The 14,878-nt window shown below is 50.4% G+C and overlaps 5 protein-coding genes across 5 annotated transcripts; 4 read left to right on the top strand and 1 right to left on the bottom strand.

Moving 5' to 3' along the window:
- Positions 1–135: 135 nt before the first annotated feature.
- Positions 136–1,282, top strand: FSUBG_2552 (uncharacterized protein; the record flags this gene model as incomplete). Its single annotated transcript, XM_036680337.1, has 2 exons — positions 136–173; positions 235–1,282. 2 exons carry the CDS (start codon positions 136–138, stop codon positions 1,280–1,282), a joined length of 1,086 nt encoding a protein of 361 aa, XP_036541821.1.
- A 1,282-nt stretch (positions 1,283–2,564) lies between these two features.
- Positions 2,565–3,310, top strand: FSUBG_2551 (uncharacterized protein; the record flags this gene model as incomplete). The annotated part of the gene is made up of 4 exons (XM_036680336.1): positions 2,565–2,577; positions 2,633–2,803; positions 2,863–3,000; positions 3,057–3,310. The coding sequence occupies 4 exons, from the start codon at positions 2,565–2,567 to the stop codon at positions 3,308–3,310; spliced, it is 576 nt and encodes a 191-aa protein (XP_036541820.1).
- A 463-nt stretch (positions 3,311–3,773) lies between these two features.
- Positions 3,774–5,160, bottom strand: FSUBG_2550 (serine threonine phosphatase 2A activator 1; the record flags this gene model as incomplete). Its single annotated transcript, XM_036680335.1, has 2 exons — positions 3,774–4,491; positions 4,538–5,160. The coding sequence occupies 2 exons, from the start codon at positions 5,158–5,160 to the stop codon at positions 3,774–3,776; spliced, it is 1,341 nt and encodes a 446-aa protein (XP_036541819.1).
- A 1,030-nt stretch (positions 5,161–6,190) lies between these two features.
- On the top strand, positions 6,191–8,596 carry FSUBG_2549 (uncharacterized protein; the record flags this gene model as incomplete). Its single annotated transcript, XM_036680333.1, has 1 exon — positions 6,191–8,596. The coding sequence occupies one exon, from the start codon at positions 6,191–6,193 to the stop codon at positions 8,594–8,596; it is 2,406 nt and encodes an 801-aa protein (XP_036541818.1).
- A 1,867-nt stretch (positions 8,597–10,463) lies between these two features.
- Positions 10,464–14,399, top strand: FSUBG_2548 (myosin heavy chain; the record flags this gene model as incomplete). Its single annotated transcript, XM_036680332.1, has 4 exons — positions 10,464–13,886; positions 13,939–14,079; positions 14,171–14,241; positions 14,306–14,399. The coding sequence occupies 4 exons, from the start codon at positions 10,464–10,466 to the stop codon at positions 14,397–14,399; spliced, it is 3,729 nt and encodes a 1,242-aa protein (XP_036541817.1).
- Between the last annotated feature and the right edge of the window lie 479 nt (positions 14,400–14,878).

Here is a 14,878-nt window from a genome sequence, read left to right as displayed (position 1 = left end):
ACCATATGGATTGGTAATGCTGTAGCAGCATGCAGAGATGCCTCCATTTCGGTCAAGTCCTTCATCGTGCCACTCGTAGTCGACTAGCCAATCCTCTCCAAAGACCATGGCGGCGACTGTATAGCATCCGGAGCCATGACCGTGTTCAAGTCCGATGTGGCTCAGCTGGCTATGTGAGCATTGAGTAAGCCATCGCCTCATACTCACGAACCCATTACTAATGCTTCATAATAGCCTTATCAATATTACCGAGCAGCCAGACTCTCCACTCTTCATTCAACTCCCAGCTTCGCCCGTGGATGGTAATCAACCTCCTCATATCCCTAGATTCCTCCAAGGGAAGCCACTTGCCAGCATCAACTATCGTTGGAACTCCTTTGACGATGAGTCGAGCGAAACTGCTCCAGTCGACGATGTCTGGCCAACGCCAATCCACGATACCTTCTTCGCCTATCAGTGGATAGTCGAAAATCTTGCTCCCGAAGGTCTCAAGAGGCGTGATATCTATGTATATGGCTCTCATCTAGGCGCGAGTCTCGCCTCATCTCTGGCACTCTCAGAGTCACGACCGCACAAACCATTTGCAGTCCGGGGTCTGGTGGCATATAACGGAATCTACAATTGGACCATGTTTTTCCCGGACCACCCAGCAAATCGACCCGGGAAGTATGCAAATAACAGAACCAACTACTACAGGCCCCGAGAGGGAACCTACGTGCATTACCTTCAGCAGAACCTACCGATATTCTTCCAGTCAACGGTCGACATGTTCGATGTCTTTGCCAGCCCAAGCCTCTTCTTCCACAACCCAGGAGTAAAAGTTCCCTCGTCTTACCACATGTCGGAAGAAGAGTCTGCAGCCATCGAAGTCCTGACCAACCCGAATGCCGAGTTCGATATGAAAGAAAAGACACCACGTATTTCAAGGCTGGTGTTTCCGCCCCGCAAATCGACGCTCAAGATCCCCGAGACACTTCTGCTGTACGACACCCTTCCTGTGCCGACAGCGACGAACGGCCCGGGTCGGCTAGTTAGTGGGAAACAGTGGGGGAACAGCCTAGAGCTGCAAGCGCGTGAATTGGGCGAGATGATGCAGCGAAGCATCCAGATGGTCGAGCTTAAAGAGAGAGGATTCTGGGATGAGGATGTTTCGATGTGGAAGAGTGAGCCACGGCGACGGGTAAAGATGCAACATGCTGGAGAAGAGTCGGAGGATATGGTGATGGATGAAAAGGGAGAGAAGGCCGTGGAAGAGTGGTTAGTAGAGAGATTATCACCATAGAATCGATCTCATGATCATGTGCAGGTAGCAATACAAAGACATGTACAGTACATACATGCGGCCATAGTTCGAATGTTGGTTGATAAAGAGTTGACCTATTTTGGGGTAGCACAGCGCTAAAGCAGCGACGGAGCATTGAGAAAAGCTTGTCTGGTGGGGTAGCATGCGATTGGTTCCCTTGATATCGAGCGAGACGATTTTTGTCGTTCGAGTCTAGAACGAGCGGCTGAAGCACTTTATCAGCCAAGTTTGAGAAGCTGACTCGAGGAGATGTACATACAAGGAAGTACTTGATTAACAAGGAAACACAGTCAATCAATCACGACAGACAGTATACGCCAACTTCAAAGGCACTGAACCTGTCACTGATAGTGATTGACTAACTAAATGACAAGTGGACCAGCGGCTAATCAATGCACGCTGTCGTCAGGGCGGTCTCGTCTTCAATATTAGCGTCCCAGGGTCACAAGGCCTGACATGACATGTCTCCCTCCCGTCTTCTGCCAACTGGACCCTTGACATTTTCCCTACAGTGTCAGTTTCACCTCTAATAAAATTCCACAAGAGAAATCACAGAATCAACAAGAATGCGAGATTATAAGGATTACACGTGTCCATGTCCCGACTCTCTCCTCCTTCCCCTGGATAGTTCACTCCTCCAAGTACCAGGGGTAATCTGCCGATAACCAAGATCAAGTTGTTATTAACTATTATTGCCTACCCCGTAAATAGGCGCTAAATTACCCGGTGGATCCTGTCACCACTCCTGGAAATGCTTGTTTTTCAGTGGCTGCCTCAGATTCCAGTTCCAGTTCCAGTTGGAATCCTTGGATGCGCAAGGATGCTTCAGTTGAGATTAGGTTGGATTGCATCCAATGTCACCCACTACCGTAACCGCTGCCTCTGCTCTGCCTCTGTGTCTGTGCCTGTACAGTCATGTACTGTACATACATGACTTACGAACTGGCCATGGCTGAGCAGTTTCATCTCCCGTCTGCCCGCCTCTATTCTTATCCTTATCCTTAACCTTCCTTCACCTTCTAGATACCAACCAACCTACGGAGTACCTGTCTACCCTTTGTCTTGATAAGACATATATCACTTTCCCAAGCCTCATCTGGTGCGTTTTCTCTCGATTCCTGCTTCGCGTGGACTTTATCGTCTTTGTCTGTCTCAGTCAACCTCAGACGTACAAATCCAATAGCTTCACCAGCTCAAGCAAGCATAAGCGATAGAATCAAGCTGACCATCACTTATCGTCAGAAGTCCTATATCAAACACCATGCCTGGAATTCGTACGTGAAAACCCGACAGCGTTCTCAGAACACACTCTAACAAGCTCCTCAACAGCTCTGCACGCCCTTGACAACCTCAAGGCCAAGCTCAAGGCTGCCTTCAAGAAGAAGGATAACAAGGAGGAAGCCAAACCTGCTGACCCCAAGCCCACCGAGACGAAGCCTGCCGATACCACAGCTGCCACCGAGCCTACCAAGACCGAGGCTGCTCCTCCTGCTCCCGCCAGTACGTTTCTGCCTATGCGATCTGTTGAATACCATGTTACTGACTGTCGTGTGCCACAGCCGAGCCAGCTCCTGCAGCTGAACCCGCAGCCCCTGCTGCTGAACCAGCTAAGGAGGAGGCCAAACCCGCAACTGAGGTCAAGCCTGAGGCTCCCGCTGCTGCTGCTGAGCCAGCCAAGACCGAGGAGCCAGTTGCTGGTATGTCGCAATGTGCCCGATAGCTATGACCAAGAACTAGAACTAATGATTGAAAGCTCCCGCGACTGAGCCCGCCAAGCCCGACGCTGCCCCGGCCACCGAAACTCCCGCTCCCGCTCCCGAGCCTGCCAAGACCGAGCCCGCTCCGGCTGCTGCTCCGGTTGCCGCAACTGCTCCTGTCGTCGAGACTCCAGCTCCCGCCCCCGCTGCTGCTGAGACTACACCTGCTGCTCCCGCTGAGGCTCCTAAGGAGGAAGAGAAGAAGGATACTCCTCCTGCTCCCGCTCCTGCCCCTGTGGCCTCTGCTTAAGTGCGATCGAACGGCTTACCTTGTCTCAAGGTAAGATCTGGATGAGAACATGTTGATCAGTCAGAGTACCAAGAATGTGCGTTCGTAATTGTCTTAGAGGCATGAGTCTTTCAGTTACTTGACAGGCTCGCTATCGATGTCTGTTCGCTTTTCTCCTAGCAGTTGGCTGGATACCCAGAGAGAAAAGTGTCGCGATGTTTTGTTTCAAATATATACCCGCTTTCTATATCTAGATACTTCCCTCGTTCCAGTTCCACATTGTGCTTTTTAGAATTAGATTGCAAATTTAAGGGATTATCATGAGGCATGAGATATTTCGCAGTCTAAACTCATAATCGTATATAATAGATGGTTAGAATATCGTGGAATTCTATGGGACGAATGCGTAAATGAATATCTATGTCCGGTCCTTGACTCCCTAATGTGCCAAAATTCCCCAATGCTGGTATGTACTCCGTATCCTCTATGAATCTCTAGCCCATGGTGCTTTGGTAACAGTGATTTGTGCGCTTGTGGATTCACTTGTAGGTGCAGCGCCTCGAGGTGGCCTAGCAAGTGACCCTGAACTCGGCCCAGGTGGTGGCATTCGAGTATACGGAATGCCGGCTGACGGTGGAACTGGCATTCTGGCAGCTTGAGCCCATGGCGCAGTTGTTCCGGGTCCTGAAGGTACTGGAGCTGCTGTGGTTGGCTGGTTCGCCATATGGACGCTTTGTGTTGGAGTTGCAGCGTCTGGATCAGCATCCCAAGAGAAGAGCGAACCGAATGGGAAGTGCTGGACAACTGGGAACTTGGACAACACTTCGGCGTTGAACATCTTGATCATTCCCTTGTTGATCTTGCCCCAGCCATCTCGGATACCAGAGATATCAAAGAGAATGGGACTGTGTTCCCAAAATGGGCCCTTCTTAACGTCGTTGATGAAGCCAATGGCGGAAAAGTACATATTGACCTGTCGCTGGTCCTCCACAACAGCCGCTTTGGTAACATCACTAGGCTTCGGCGCACCTTTGACAGATCCCTCCAAAGGCATTGGTTCGTCATCGTTTATAGGTCGTGTGAGTTGCGCAGAGCCGAATACGTAGGGCATGAAGGAATGGTCGTCGAGGCCCCAGACGCCGTGGGAACCAGCGGGTTCGAGAGTGTAGGTTAGGATGAGTTTCCTCACCACGTTGAGATATCTAGGGATGTTAGCAAGATCCGTCAGTGTACTTGAAGGCAACATACGGTTCGATAACCTTGAGGACAATCTCGCGCTCGATCTCGCCTCCTTGTTGTTCATCTCTGAAGTATCCCAGTTTCCATAGGCAACCAAGGAATGCTACAAAACTGAGCTCATGCCCAGTTCCATAGTCTAGTCTTTGAACGCTGCCGAAACCACCAAGTAGGTAGCTAGAGACTTCTTCTTTCGCCTTTCCATCGCCAATCTTGAGTGTTTCGCCTAGGAGTCCTTCTCCCAACAGCTCGTCCAAATGCTCCTCAAAGATAGCATACCACTTTCGGAAGCTAACATTTCCAAATCGTCGAGGACCGGGGTCGGGTGGTGCTTGGTCGATGAAGCTTTCAACCTTTGCCAAAAGGTTCTGTAGAGCTTGGACGGACGGCGATGTCGGCGGTTTCGAATTGAGGGGAAAGGTGCGGGGGAGGGGTGACGATGTCTGGTTTCGAGGACATAAGGCGTGGTTAAGCTGCAGGATGAAGGTTCCGATATCGCGGTAAGCGAGGCTGGTGAGGAAGCGTGCGACGTCGGGGCCTTCGTTGATGCGCTTCGAGGGCTTGGTGAATGCTGGCGGGGAGCTGAGGTCCACGATCTCAAGAGTCTGGTGTTTTGGAGGGGTTGCGGACGTCATGTTGACGACGGCTCGAATCCTTGGGTACAGCGTTGAGAATTCCCTGACTGTAAAACAAAAAACAAAGTGTTGTTTGGGAGGATCGGGTAAGTTTTACGGTACAGGAATGATAAGTGGGCGTCGGTGCTTGGTTGAAGCTGAGTTGGCTCTGTTGGATGGTTGGAGATAATTTAGTAATATATTTTCATGCTTGACAACCATGAAACTCCAATCAAATATGCCTACCTACCTAGGTATCTAACACGAAGAAACACGAGCTCGCCTAAGGGAGTTATCACCCTAATAGTCCCTATGAGTTCCAGTCTCAGCTCCCAAATATGCCTGATCTTGTTTCATTGGCTTCGCATGGCCTCATGGAATTCTTGATGAGATATGCATGCGCGGATCATGATAATGTTTGCGACACAACCACTTGACAGAAAGAAAAGTAGTTTCATGATCTCAGGTCATCAGGCTACATAGTATCTATTTAGTGCTTCAAGAATCAAGGTCGCATAAAATATATGTTCTTACCAACTCCCGACAATTATGTCATTTATCATGTCACATGGGAGCTCTCAGTCCCAGCTTTAGCTACCTTACCTTACCTACCTATGGGGATGGAATAAAACTTTAGACCTCTATCCTAGGTGATAAAAAGCCTTAGGTAAACTTATGTAAATTTAGCATAGTTTAAGACAGACTCAGAGGATCTTAGACTAAGTATTTCTAGCACCTCAATTTCACGTCAGAATGGAGGTCTTCTTACACCCAGGGGGCTATCTAAGCTCCCGTTCTTAAGCTTCACTTGCCCCACTTCATCTTCCCGACCTTCAATGCGCCTACTTTGAGCGCCGTTGTTCACCAGTTCAACTCAATCTTGAAGCACTCAGCTTGCCTCAAACTTACCTCTACAGCTGAGGAGCTGAAAATAGAAGCTCTCATTGAATTGCAGACGTATCCGAACCGCGATCTACATCGATATCCGTGGACGCGCTGCCTTGGCGCGTTCGGTACTCTCGATAACACAACACAATAACAAGACCTCAAGATGGTGGTACAGCTGCGGTCTAGGGCTAAGGTCGATGGATCGTCAGCTGAGCCTGAAGCGACAGGAAATCCACGAAAACGTACTAGAAGAAAGCAGTCAGAGAGAGCTTCCGCGCTTAGGCCAAACATTGAGGTACGGATCAATGCATCAGGGTCGAACTCAAGTCGACAATCAACCATTCATGCAATCCCTCAAGATCAGCCCTCTACCAACCGAAGCCGGGTCACGAGATCGACAAGAGCCAATATTCCCCATGAAAGAATACCCTCACCCACTCCGAGAAAACGTCTCGCTACGGACGCAGGTTTCAAGCCCCAGCGTCGTTCTCGTCGCAAAGTTACGCTGGAAAGTGCTGAAGGGGATGAACAACCTCAACTGTCCCAGGAGCACGAAGAGGCCTCGGAAGCGGAGGAAAATGCCTTACCGGAGCACCAGGACTTGATGAATATTATCAATTCCAACATCCTAGGTATCAATAGTTCTAGCAACGAGCTACCCCCGGAGAGAGCTGGTAGGAGGATGCCTGGGGCAGAAGCTCCTGAGACTGTAGTCTCGGACGAAAATGTCGCCTTGGATGACATACAACAGGAGCAGGAACCAGACACAGCTGAAAATTACCAAGCTTCAGCTCCAAGTCCTGAGCAACTAGAAGCACCGCATGAAGAAAATCCGGTATATGAGCAGGAGGCCCCTCAAGCGACGTTACCACGAAGTCGAAAACGAAGACGGCAGAGCCAGAAGCCGACTTATGGCACACCTGGTTATAATGCAAGGGGCGCGTCCCCAGAGCTTGGTTCAGCACCTCCTCAGACGCCAGCCGTGGAGGCATCAGCGTCACAACAGGTCCACGCTGGGGTTCATGACTATGACGTTCCGTCCGACGGAGAGCAACAAAGTCAGCCAATATTGTCAAGAGGGGAGAAGGAGACCCACGTCACGCAGGCTGAACCTAGCCGGAAAACTAAAGGGGGCAAACGAAAGAGAAGCCAACATGAGCAACAAAATGGCCAAACACCAACACAGGTCGAGGAAGAGCCAGAAGAAGAGAGGAATGAAGAGGGTACGCGAAAGGAAGATAAGAATGGAGATCAAGATAGGGAATATGAGAATGAAGATGTAGACTCCGACAATGATGAGACGGCGGCAGAACATGAGCTTGATCTATCGAATCTGGATGAAGATTCGTTGCTGCTCGACAAACCACCGAGTGGTTTGCAAACAGCGCTCCTGACCCCTACCGCCTGGGTAAAGCGGGATACAGTGCAGGATCTCGTTTGGACCACAACCCTCAGAGGGTGGATGAATGGAAGAAAGTGGCAGCAGGATGCTCTCGAGCTCGCAAAAATAGCTTCTGAAGCATTGGAAGAAGACGGACGTGTGCGATCGAGGCTTATCTTGGGTAAGCTTTACAGACTCTACAAACTATGCAACGAGATCCCGTCATCATCGATCTCACAGCAGCTGGAATACATTCGCGAGAACGCAGTCCAGTTCAGCAGTTTATACACCACACTTCGCGTGATTATTGACGAGTTCATTTCGTCCATCAACACGATAATGGAGCAGGGCGACGCGAAGCAAGTGGGCATAGGCTATCAATATGTCACAAAGTTGCACAGACGCATCATTCCTATGCTGGTTTTGGTATTAGATAAATCTTTCCAGGCTGGATGTGGAAGACCTAGTGATAGTACCAAAAAGCTCCGCTTTCAAAAAGGAGAATTTACAGTGTACACACTAGAGCTACTGGAAAGGACTGCAGGCTGGGTCCAGAGACTCTCCCAGGTCGTGGAAAACTGGTACGAGCTTCATCCTCCCAGAAGAGAACGTGATCAGAGCGAGGAGTCTAAGGAGCATCGAAGAAAGTTCAAGGATATCACAAAGCGGCTCAAGATATCGCTCGAGAAGGCCAGAGAAAGGATCGATGCCATTAAGAGAGCGCCGATCCAACGAAAGAAATTAATGCAAAAGGATGAAGCTATTCGAATGGAACGCGAGGCGGATGCGCAGCGGCGCAGAAACATTCAAGATTTGCAGATGCAGCGCTTTCTACAGTCGATGCAGGAGGTTGAATCATCTCAAGCTCGTCCGTCCACGATAGGCTCACACCGTCGGGCAGTGCGCAGCTATCGCTCCCTGACTAGTCAGTCAGGCTTGATTAGATCGCAAGAGCCGTCGGATGATGAATATTATGAGAAGCATGGCTGGCACTACTGGGAAGATGATCATCTCTTAACCTTGATCCGAACCACATCCCATCCGAACTACGGGGTCCTCCACCGGATGCTTCCTAATCGAGATCCTGATGAGCTGAAAGAACGGTTAAATCATTTGAGAATGGTTATGCGCGAAAAGTACGAGCGAAAGGGTATGCAGCCGCCTGGATGGTGTGTTGCTGAAGATTGAGATCGAGGTTAGGGACTGTTGGAGTTGGGAGCATTTGCTTTTAAGATACCCTGAACAATGCCAGATACGCCTCTTGAGATTCAAGCGAACTGCATATGATTAATGAAAGAACGTTTACATGTATGCGTTTTTATGGCAAAAAGTGTTATTACCCAACGTAGGCAGTACAAAACTCGCATCAATGGCGATCGCATCAGTCATGATGAACTCATCAAGGCTCTCTTTGATGACAGCAGGATCCAAAAGAAGCTGGTATTAATTGTCAGCAGTTGAGTTGGTGTGCGGATATCGTTTCATGTCCTTGAAGGACGCCTGAGGTTCTGCCAACGACGTTATGCCACATCATTGACTCCCAAGGTAGCATTATCTGTCTATCACATTGACACATTCGGCGCATCAAGAACAAAGCATCCGTGGTTCCGCCAGCACATGCAAACTTGGGCGCCCTGCAATGGCGTGGTGATTTAGAAGACACTTGGCCTGTATCAGCCGGGCCAAGTTGCATTGATCTTTTGGATTCTTGTATGATTGACCACAGACTTTGGAATTGGTTGAAGCGCCTTTAACGCCACATGTGATGGTAAAGGGACCACGCTATTGCCCAGGTAAGAAAAGCGGCGAATCAGGTCTAGGTCATTTGGGGTAATAAGTCAACAGATCATGATTTATTTTGGCCATCTTCACGCGTTTTCCACGCGCCGTGGGAGATTTGAAAGATTCAGCCACGAGCATAGATTTCGCCCTTTGATCCTTTGTCTCTGGGCTCTCAATTGACCTGAACCAAGAGAGTGTGAGGTTTGGGATATAGTAGCTCATAGATCTTCAGGCTTCTGAAAGCTACCCAGGTAGTGGCTTGCATTAATTGCCGTGCATTGCATATAGTGCCTTACTTAGGTCGATACAGCGGGTCGTCGCATGCAGAACCAGATGTTGCCCAATGCATAGGGCTTCTTTGGGGTATCTCAGTGGCCAGACTGATCTTTGCCTTAAGTCCAATGTTCCTGGTCCAAGACATTGAATGGCAGTCTAATGTCCGCCCAGTAGCGAAAACTATCAGTCATTGGATCTTGAGCTAGGAACCAAACCCAAATGGAAGCCACCCGCGCGTAGCCCAAAGACCCCTGATTCGAAGCGACAGTGGACGAGCAGCCCCCGCCCCCCCTGGAACGGTCGCTACAGTCCGACCGCTGGGGGCCATCAGGGCCCTGAGAGAAAAAGCAATGTTAGTGGCCGGTGAAACTCCACTTTGACCACTGGATCCCCGTGTGGTGTGGAAATGGGAAGAACAGCTCAGGATATGGATGGATCACAAGGTGATAGACCAAGAGGTACGTATCCATCCGCAATCTAATATCCCGTCCCATCGACAAGACAGCTCAGCTTTCTCTCTTCCCTTTACAATTTCATCTCCTCTCCATCTAGCAAGAAGCTTGCGAACATCGTCAGTGCAGGAGTCATTCTAGACTTCTCTAACTGCTTCATTGCTTGCTTGCTTGCTTCTTTCTTTCGTTCCTTAATTCTATCTGTCTTATACTCCACCGTTGTAAACGGTTTTCTAGCTGCCAGCGAAGCGCGGTTTTGCTGGATAAAAAGGAGTCCAACTCAAGGTGAGATTAACCAATTCCTAGCGGCTGGTACCTACATATCCTTGCCAAAAGAGCTCATGGCTCGTGCTGTTTTCTCCCCTGGCATCTCTTGTTTATCCTGGGATGACAGTCGAGCTTGGTTGTTGAACGACTGACCTCAAAAGTCCCGTGCGACATCCATATATAACCTATCGCGGGTACACTTCTTTTTACCTCCCCTTTGCTAATATTTGCTTTTCATATAGAACTTTATTTTTAATTACCTTTTCGATCCCGCAAATATGTCGGAGTCCGAGAGCTTTGACGTTGTTCAGCACGAGGAAGCTGTCGCTTCTCAGTCTGATGCTGCTGCCACTGAGCCAGAGAGCCCTCAGGCAACCGCTCCTGCGTCCCCCGAGACTCCTAAGGAGAAGGCAAAGGAGAATGGAGAGTCAAAGCCAGCTTTGAAGAAGCCTACCGCAACCTCCACGACGGGTACCCGTCGACCGGGCTCTACTTCCACCACGGCCAAGCCTGCTGCGACTAGCACTCGAGCGCCTGGCGGTCTGAGCAAGCCCCCAACCCGACCTCCTGCCTCCACTGTTCGGCGTCCTGCGACATCGACCTCCAGCGCGAGCCACCGAAGCCGACCTAGTATGAGCGCCAGCGAAGATGACAAGAAGTCGACCACCTCCACCGCTTCTTCTGCTCGCAGAACAAGCTCTATTGTGTCTAGCCCTGGCAAGACTGCTGAGAGGAGGACCGTTGGTACTGCAAGCTCGACAACTGCTACTCGACGACCTACGTCGACATCCACCACGGCCCCACGAACTTCTACTACCCGAACGGCAACTACCCCTAGCACTACCGCGACACGAACGGCCGCCACTCGATCAACGGCTGCAACACCCACCGCCAGCAAGCGTCTCTCTACTTCGGGCTCCTTGACTGCTGCTTCCCGAACTGCAACTCGACCTGCTGCTGCTTCTGCGGAGTCTGCCAAGGAGATCGAGGCCCTCAAGGCCAAGCTAGCGGAGGGTGAGAGCGAGATCGAAGCTCTTAAGGCTGAGGTGAAGAACTCAGAGGAGAAGATTGCGGAGCTCACTGAGAAGATTGGTAAGGAGGCGACTCCTGCCGAGGCCGACGTGAAGCCAAGTGAAGGCAACGACGAAGCAATTGCCATTCTCAAGTCTGAGCACGAGTCTGCAATTGCTGCTCTCGAGAGCCAGGTTTCTGAGGCGAATGAGAAACTGCATGCTGCTGAGAGCGATCTTGAGAAGCTTCGAGCTGACCTCAATGCTGCTGTTAGCGCCAAGGAATCAAGCGAGACTGAGCTCGACTCGTTGAAGAAGCAGCTCGAGGCTGCTCAGGCTGAGAATGAAGAGAAACTCAACTCGAGTCAGGAGGCACTCCAGAAAGCCATTGAGGAGAACGCCTCCAAGATCGAGGAGCTGAAGACTGCTCTTGAGGCTGAGAAGGCATCTGCCATCGAAGCTCTGGAAGCGAAGCACAAAGAAGATCTTGAGAAGGGCCAGACTGACGCTTCCTCTCACGAGACTGCTTTGGCTGAGCTCAAGGCTTCTCATGAGGCTGCTACCGCTGAGCTGCAAACGAAGATCGACGAATTAACTTCTTCGCAGTCAGCCCTCGAATCCGCCAACGACGACAAGCTCAAGTCTGAACAGGAGGAGCACAGCTCTAAGATCTCTATTCTCGAGGCCGATGCCGCGGATGCAAAGGCGAAGCTAGAGGCTGCAGAGACGGAGGCCGAGGCAGCCAAGTCTGAGATTGAGTCTCTCAATGGCGAGATTACAAAGCTTCAGTCCAGGTTGTCCGAGAAGGAAACTGAACTCGAGGCTGCTAAGCAAGATCTTGCTAAGGCTCAAGAGGAGGCTACATCCCTGAAAGCTGCTGCAGAGGAGGCTCAAAAGTCTCTTACTGAGAAAGAAGACGAAATTGCTAAGGTCAAGGAAATGCACGAGGAGCGCATGAAGAGCATTTCTCAGGATTACGAGACCGAAATCGAGTCTCTTCGGGGAGACGCCTTCTTCAAGCGCAAGTACGAGGAGCTTGAAACCCAGCACAACGAGCTCCAGACCTCCTCTTTAGAGGCTACTGAAGGCCACACCAAGGCTCTTGAAGCTGCCAAGGCTGAACATGCTGCTGCCGTTGCTGCTTTGGAAGAGAAGGAGGCCGAGCACCAGAAGAATCTCGACGCTCTCCGTGCCAGCCACGCTGAGGAGCTCGAATCTGCAAAGAACTCTGCCTCGGGTGACCACGATGCTCACATTGCCGAGCTCGATTCTCTTAAGGAGAGCCATGCCAAGCAGCTGGAGGTGATCAAGAACGAAGGCGCCTCTACCCATGCTGAGGAGCTTGAGTCGATCAAGGCTGCTCATGCCAGTGTTCTAGAGGCTCTAAAGAAAGAGCACGACGAGGAAAAAGAGAAGATTGTTGCCAACCACAAGAGCGAATTGGCCTCTGTCAAGGATGCAAGTGAAACTACTCATGCTACTGAGATCGCTAGGCTCATGACAGAGCTTGACAGTGCTAGAGAGTCTGGCGAGACTGCTCATGCTACTGAACTTGAGTCTCTAAAGGCCAAGCTTGAGGCTGAGAAGGATGCTAGCGATAAGGAGCATGCTGAGGCTTTGGCCAAGGCTCAAGAAGGCATCGAAGCTGCCAAGAATGCTGGCGATGAAGCCCATGCTGCTGAAATCGCCAAACTCAAGGCTGACCTTGAGGCTGCCAGAGATGCTGCCAAGAAGTCATTGGAGGCCGAGTTGGAGGCCTTGAGGGTAGAACTTGAGGAAACCAAGAAGGCCGGCGAAAGCAAGCACGCTGAAGAACTGGCCAGTCTCAAGGCTGAGCTTGAGACGGCCAAGGAGGAGGTCGAGAAAGCACGCGAGTCCAACTCACAAGCTATTGAGATGGCCCGATACGAGCTTCAGCAGAAACATGCCGATGAGGTTGAGAAGCTTCTCGAATTTAACAGCGAGGTTATTGAGCGCATGAAGCGGGAAGGCGGTGATGTCAAGAAGGAACTGGAGGAGATGACTCTGGCGCATACTAAGGCTATCGAGGATATGATGGCTGAGCACAGGAGCAACAACAGCCACTTGGAGGACAAGCTCGCTCATCAGGCTGCTTCCAACGCTGAACTTGAGGCTGCTTTGGAGGCTGCCCAAGAATCTCTTGCCAAGGCTCAGCAGGAAGTTGAGGACCTTTCTCAGCGTCTCGCTCAGGAGAAGACCGAGCGATTCACTGCTCTTGCTGAGCTCGAGGACGCCAAGAACACGAAGCCTGACACTTCCGAGGCAGATGCCCTTAAGCGAGAGCTTGCTACAACCAAGAAGTTCCACGAGGATGTCGTGCAAAGCCTTGATCTCGAAGTCAAGGGAACGCAAAACATGCTTGAGGAGCGAAGAAGCGAGCTTATCGCTAGCCAAAAGCAGGTTGAATCTCTGACCGAGGATCTTGCCCTGGCTAAGAAGGAGCTCGAAGCTTTCAAGGCCGAGGCCGACGCAAGCAAGAAGACTGCCAGCGCTGATTACCAAGACCTGAACGATAGCATGACTGCTCTTGTTGAGGAGGCCACAACTAAGTCCAAGGACCTCCAAGCCAAGTTGGATGAAAGTGAGGCCAAGGTCAAGGATAGTGAGAAGAAGATTGAGATATTGGAAGCCCAGCTTAAGGTCAAGGATGCCGAGATTGCAGAGGCAAAGGTACGCGTGAATCAGGAAACCTTTAAAGCTATATTGACTAATATGTAAATAGGCTAATGCCGCCGTTGCCAAGCCCAAGGGTCTCTCGGCCAGCAGATTTGCCAACGCAGATGACGGCGACAACGCTGCTGCGAACGAAGATGCAGCGGAAGGTGAGGAAATTGACGACCATTCCTCAGCAGCACTTGCTTCGGTGCGAAAAGCCCCTGCATGATGCACCCGCACGAGATCCAATGTGCCATGCGGTCTTTTTAGTCATTTCAGGGCTAACATATGGACTGTAGATAAGTAAGGCTAGACTCACAGCCAAGCAAATGGATACCCTCGATAGGGAAATGAGGGATCGCAACTTGCTGTAAGTACATTACATGATGGGACTCGGACGAACTAGACCACGAGGCTGACAACGTTACCTACAGGATATTGAAGTCTATCACGGATGTCAAGTCGCCAAAGCTGGGTAGTGAACATCACTACGAGCAACAGCAATTCGAGCAGTCGCAGTTCAGTTAAAGAGGACATGGCAAACGACGAATTTTCTATTCCGCTTCTATGGTCACTTTACAATTTAGTTCTCTGTAATACCCGCGGCCTGTCTGCAGAGCTGCAATTTTGCTTATTGCTTTTATTACATACACAACATTATGGGGCAAGAGTCACAGGATATGTGAGATGGAAGATGGAGGTGCTTAGACTGTCCTTGGGTCAAGATGTAACAGAAGACATGTTGCGAGATACATATACGTATGTACGACAGTGCCGAAGTTGACGATACCCTGGTTTATTACAATGAATTTGTGCTTCATTTTGTGACTGTGATTATGGGGAAAATGACACGGTGGGCAAAGTCAAAGCGACCGCTATAAGCTGCAGTACCTACCGCTAGCCATTTCGCTTTGACGCTGCATAACATGTTCACCAATCGCTAATTATGCCGAATAATTCACCCAAAGAGCGGAGACTCCGCCATTTTCCTGAGACACAGTGACGTT

This window comes from Fusarium subglutinans (assembly GCF_013396075.1).
Source record: "Fusarium subglutinans strain NRRL 66333 chromosome Unknown NRRL66333_c0000023, whole genome shotgun sequence".
Taxonomy (NCBI): Eukaryota; Fungi; Ascomycota; class Sordariomycetes; order Hypocreales; family Nectriaceae; genus Fusarium; species Fusarium subglutinans.
This window is presented reverse-complemented; position numbering and strand designations above follow the sequence as displayed.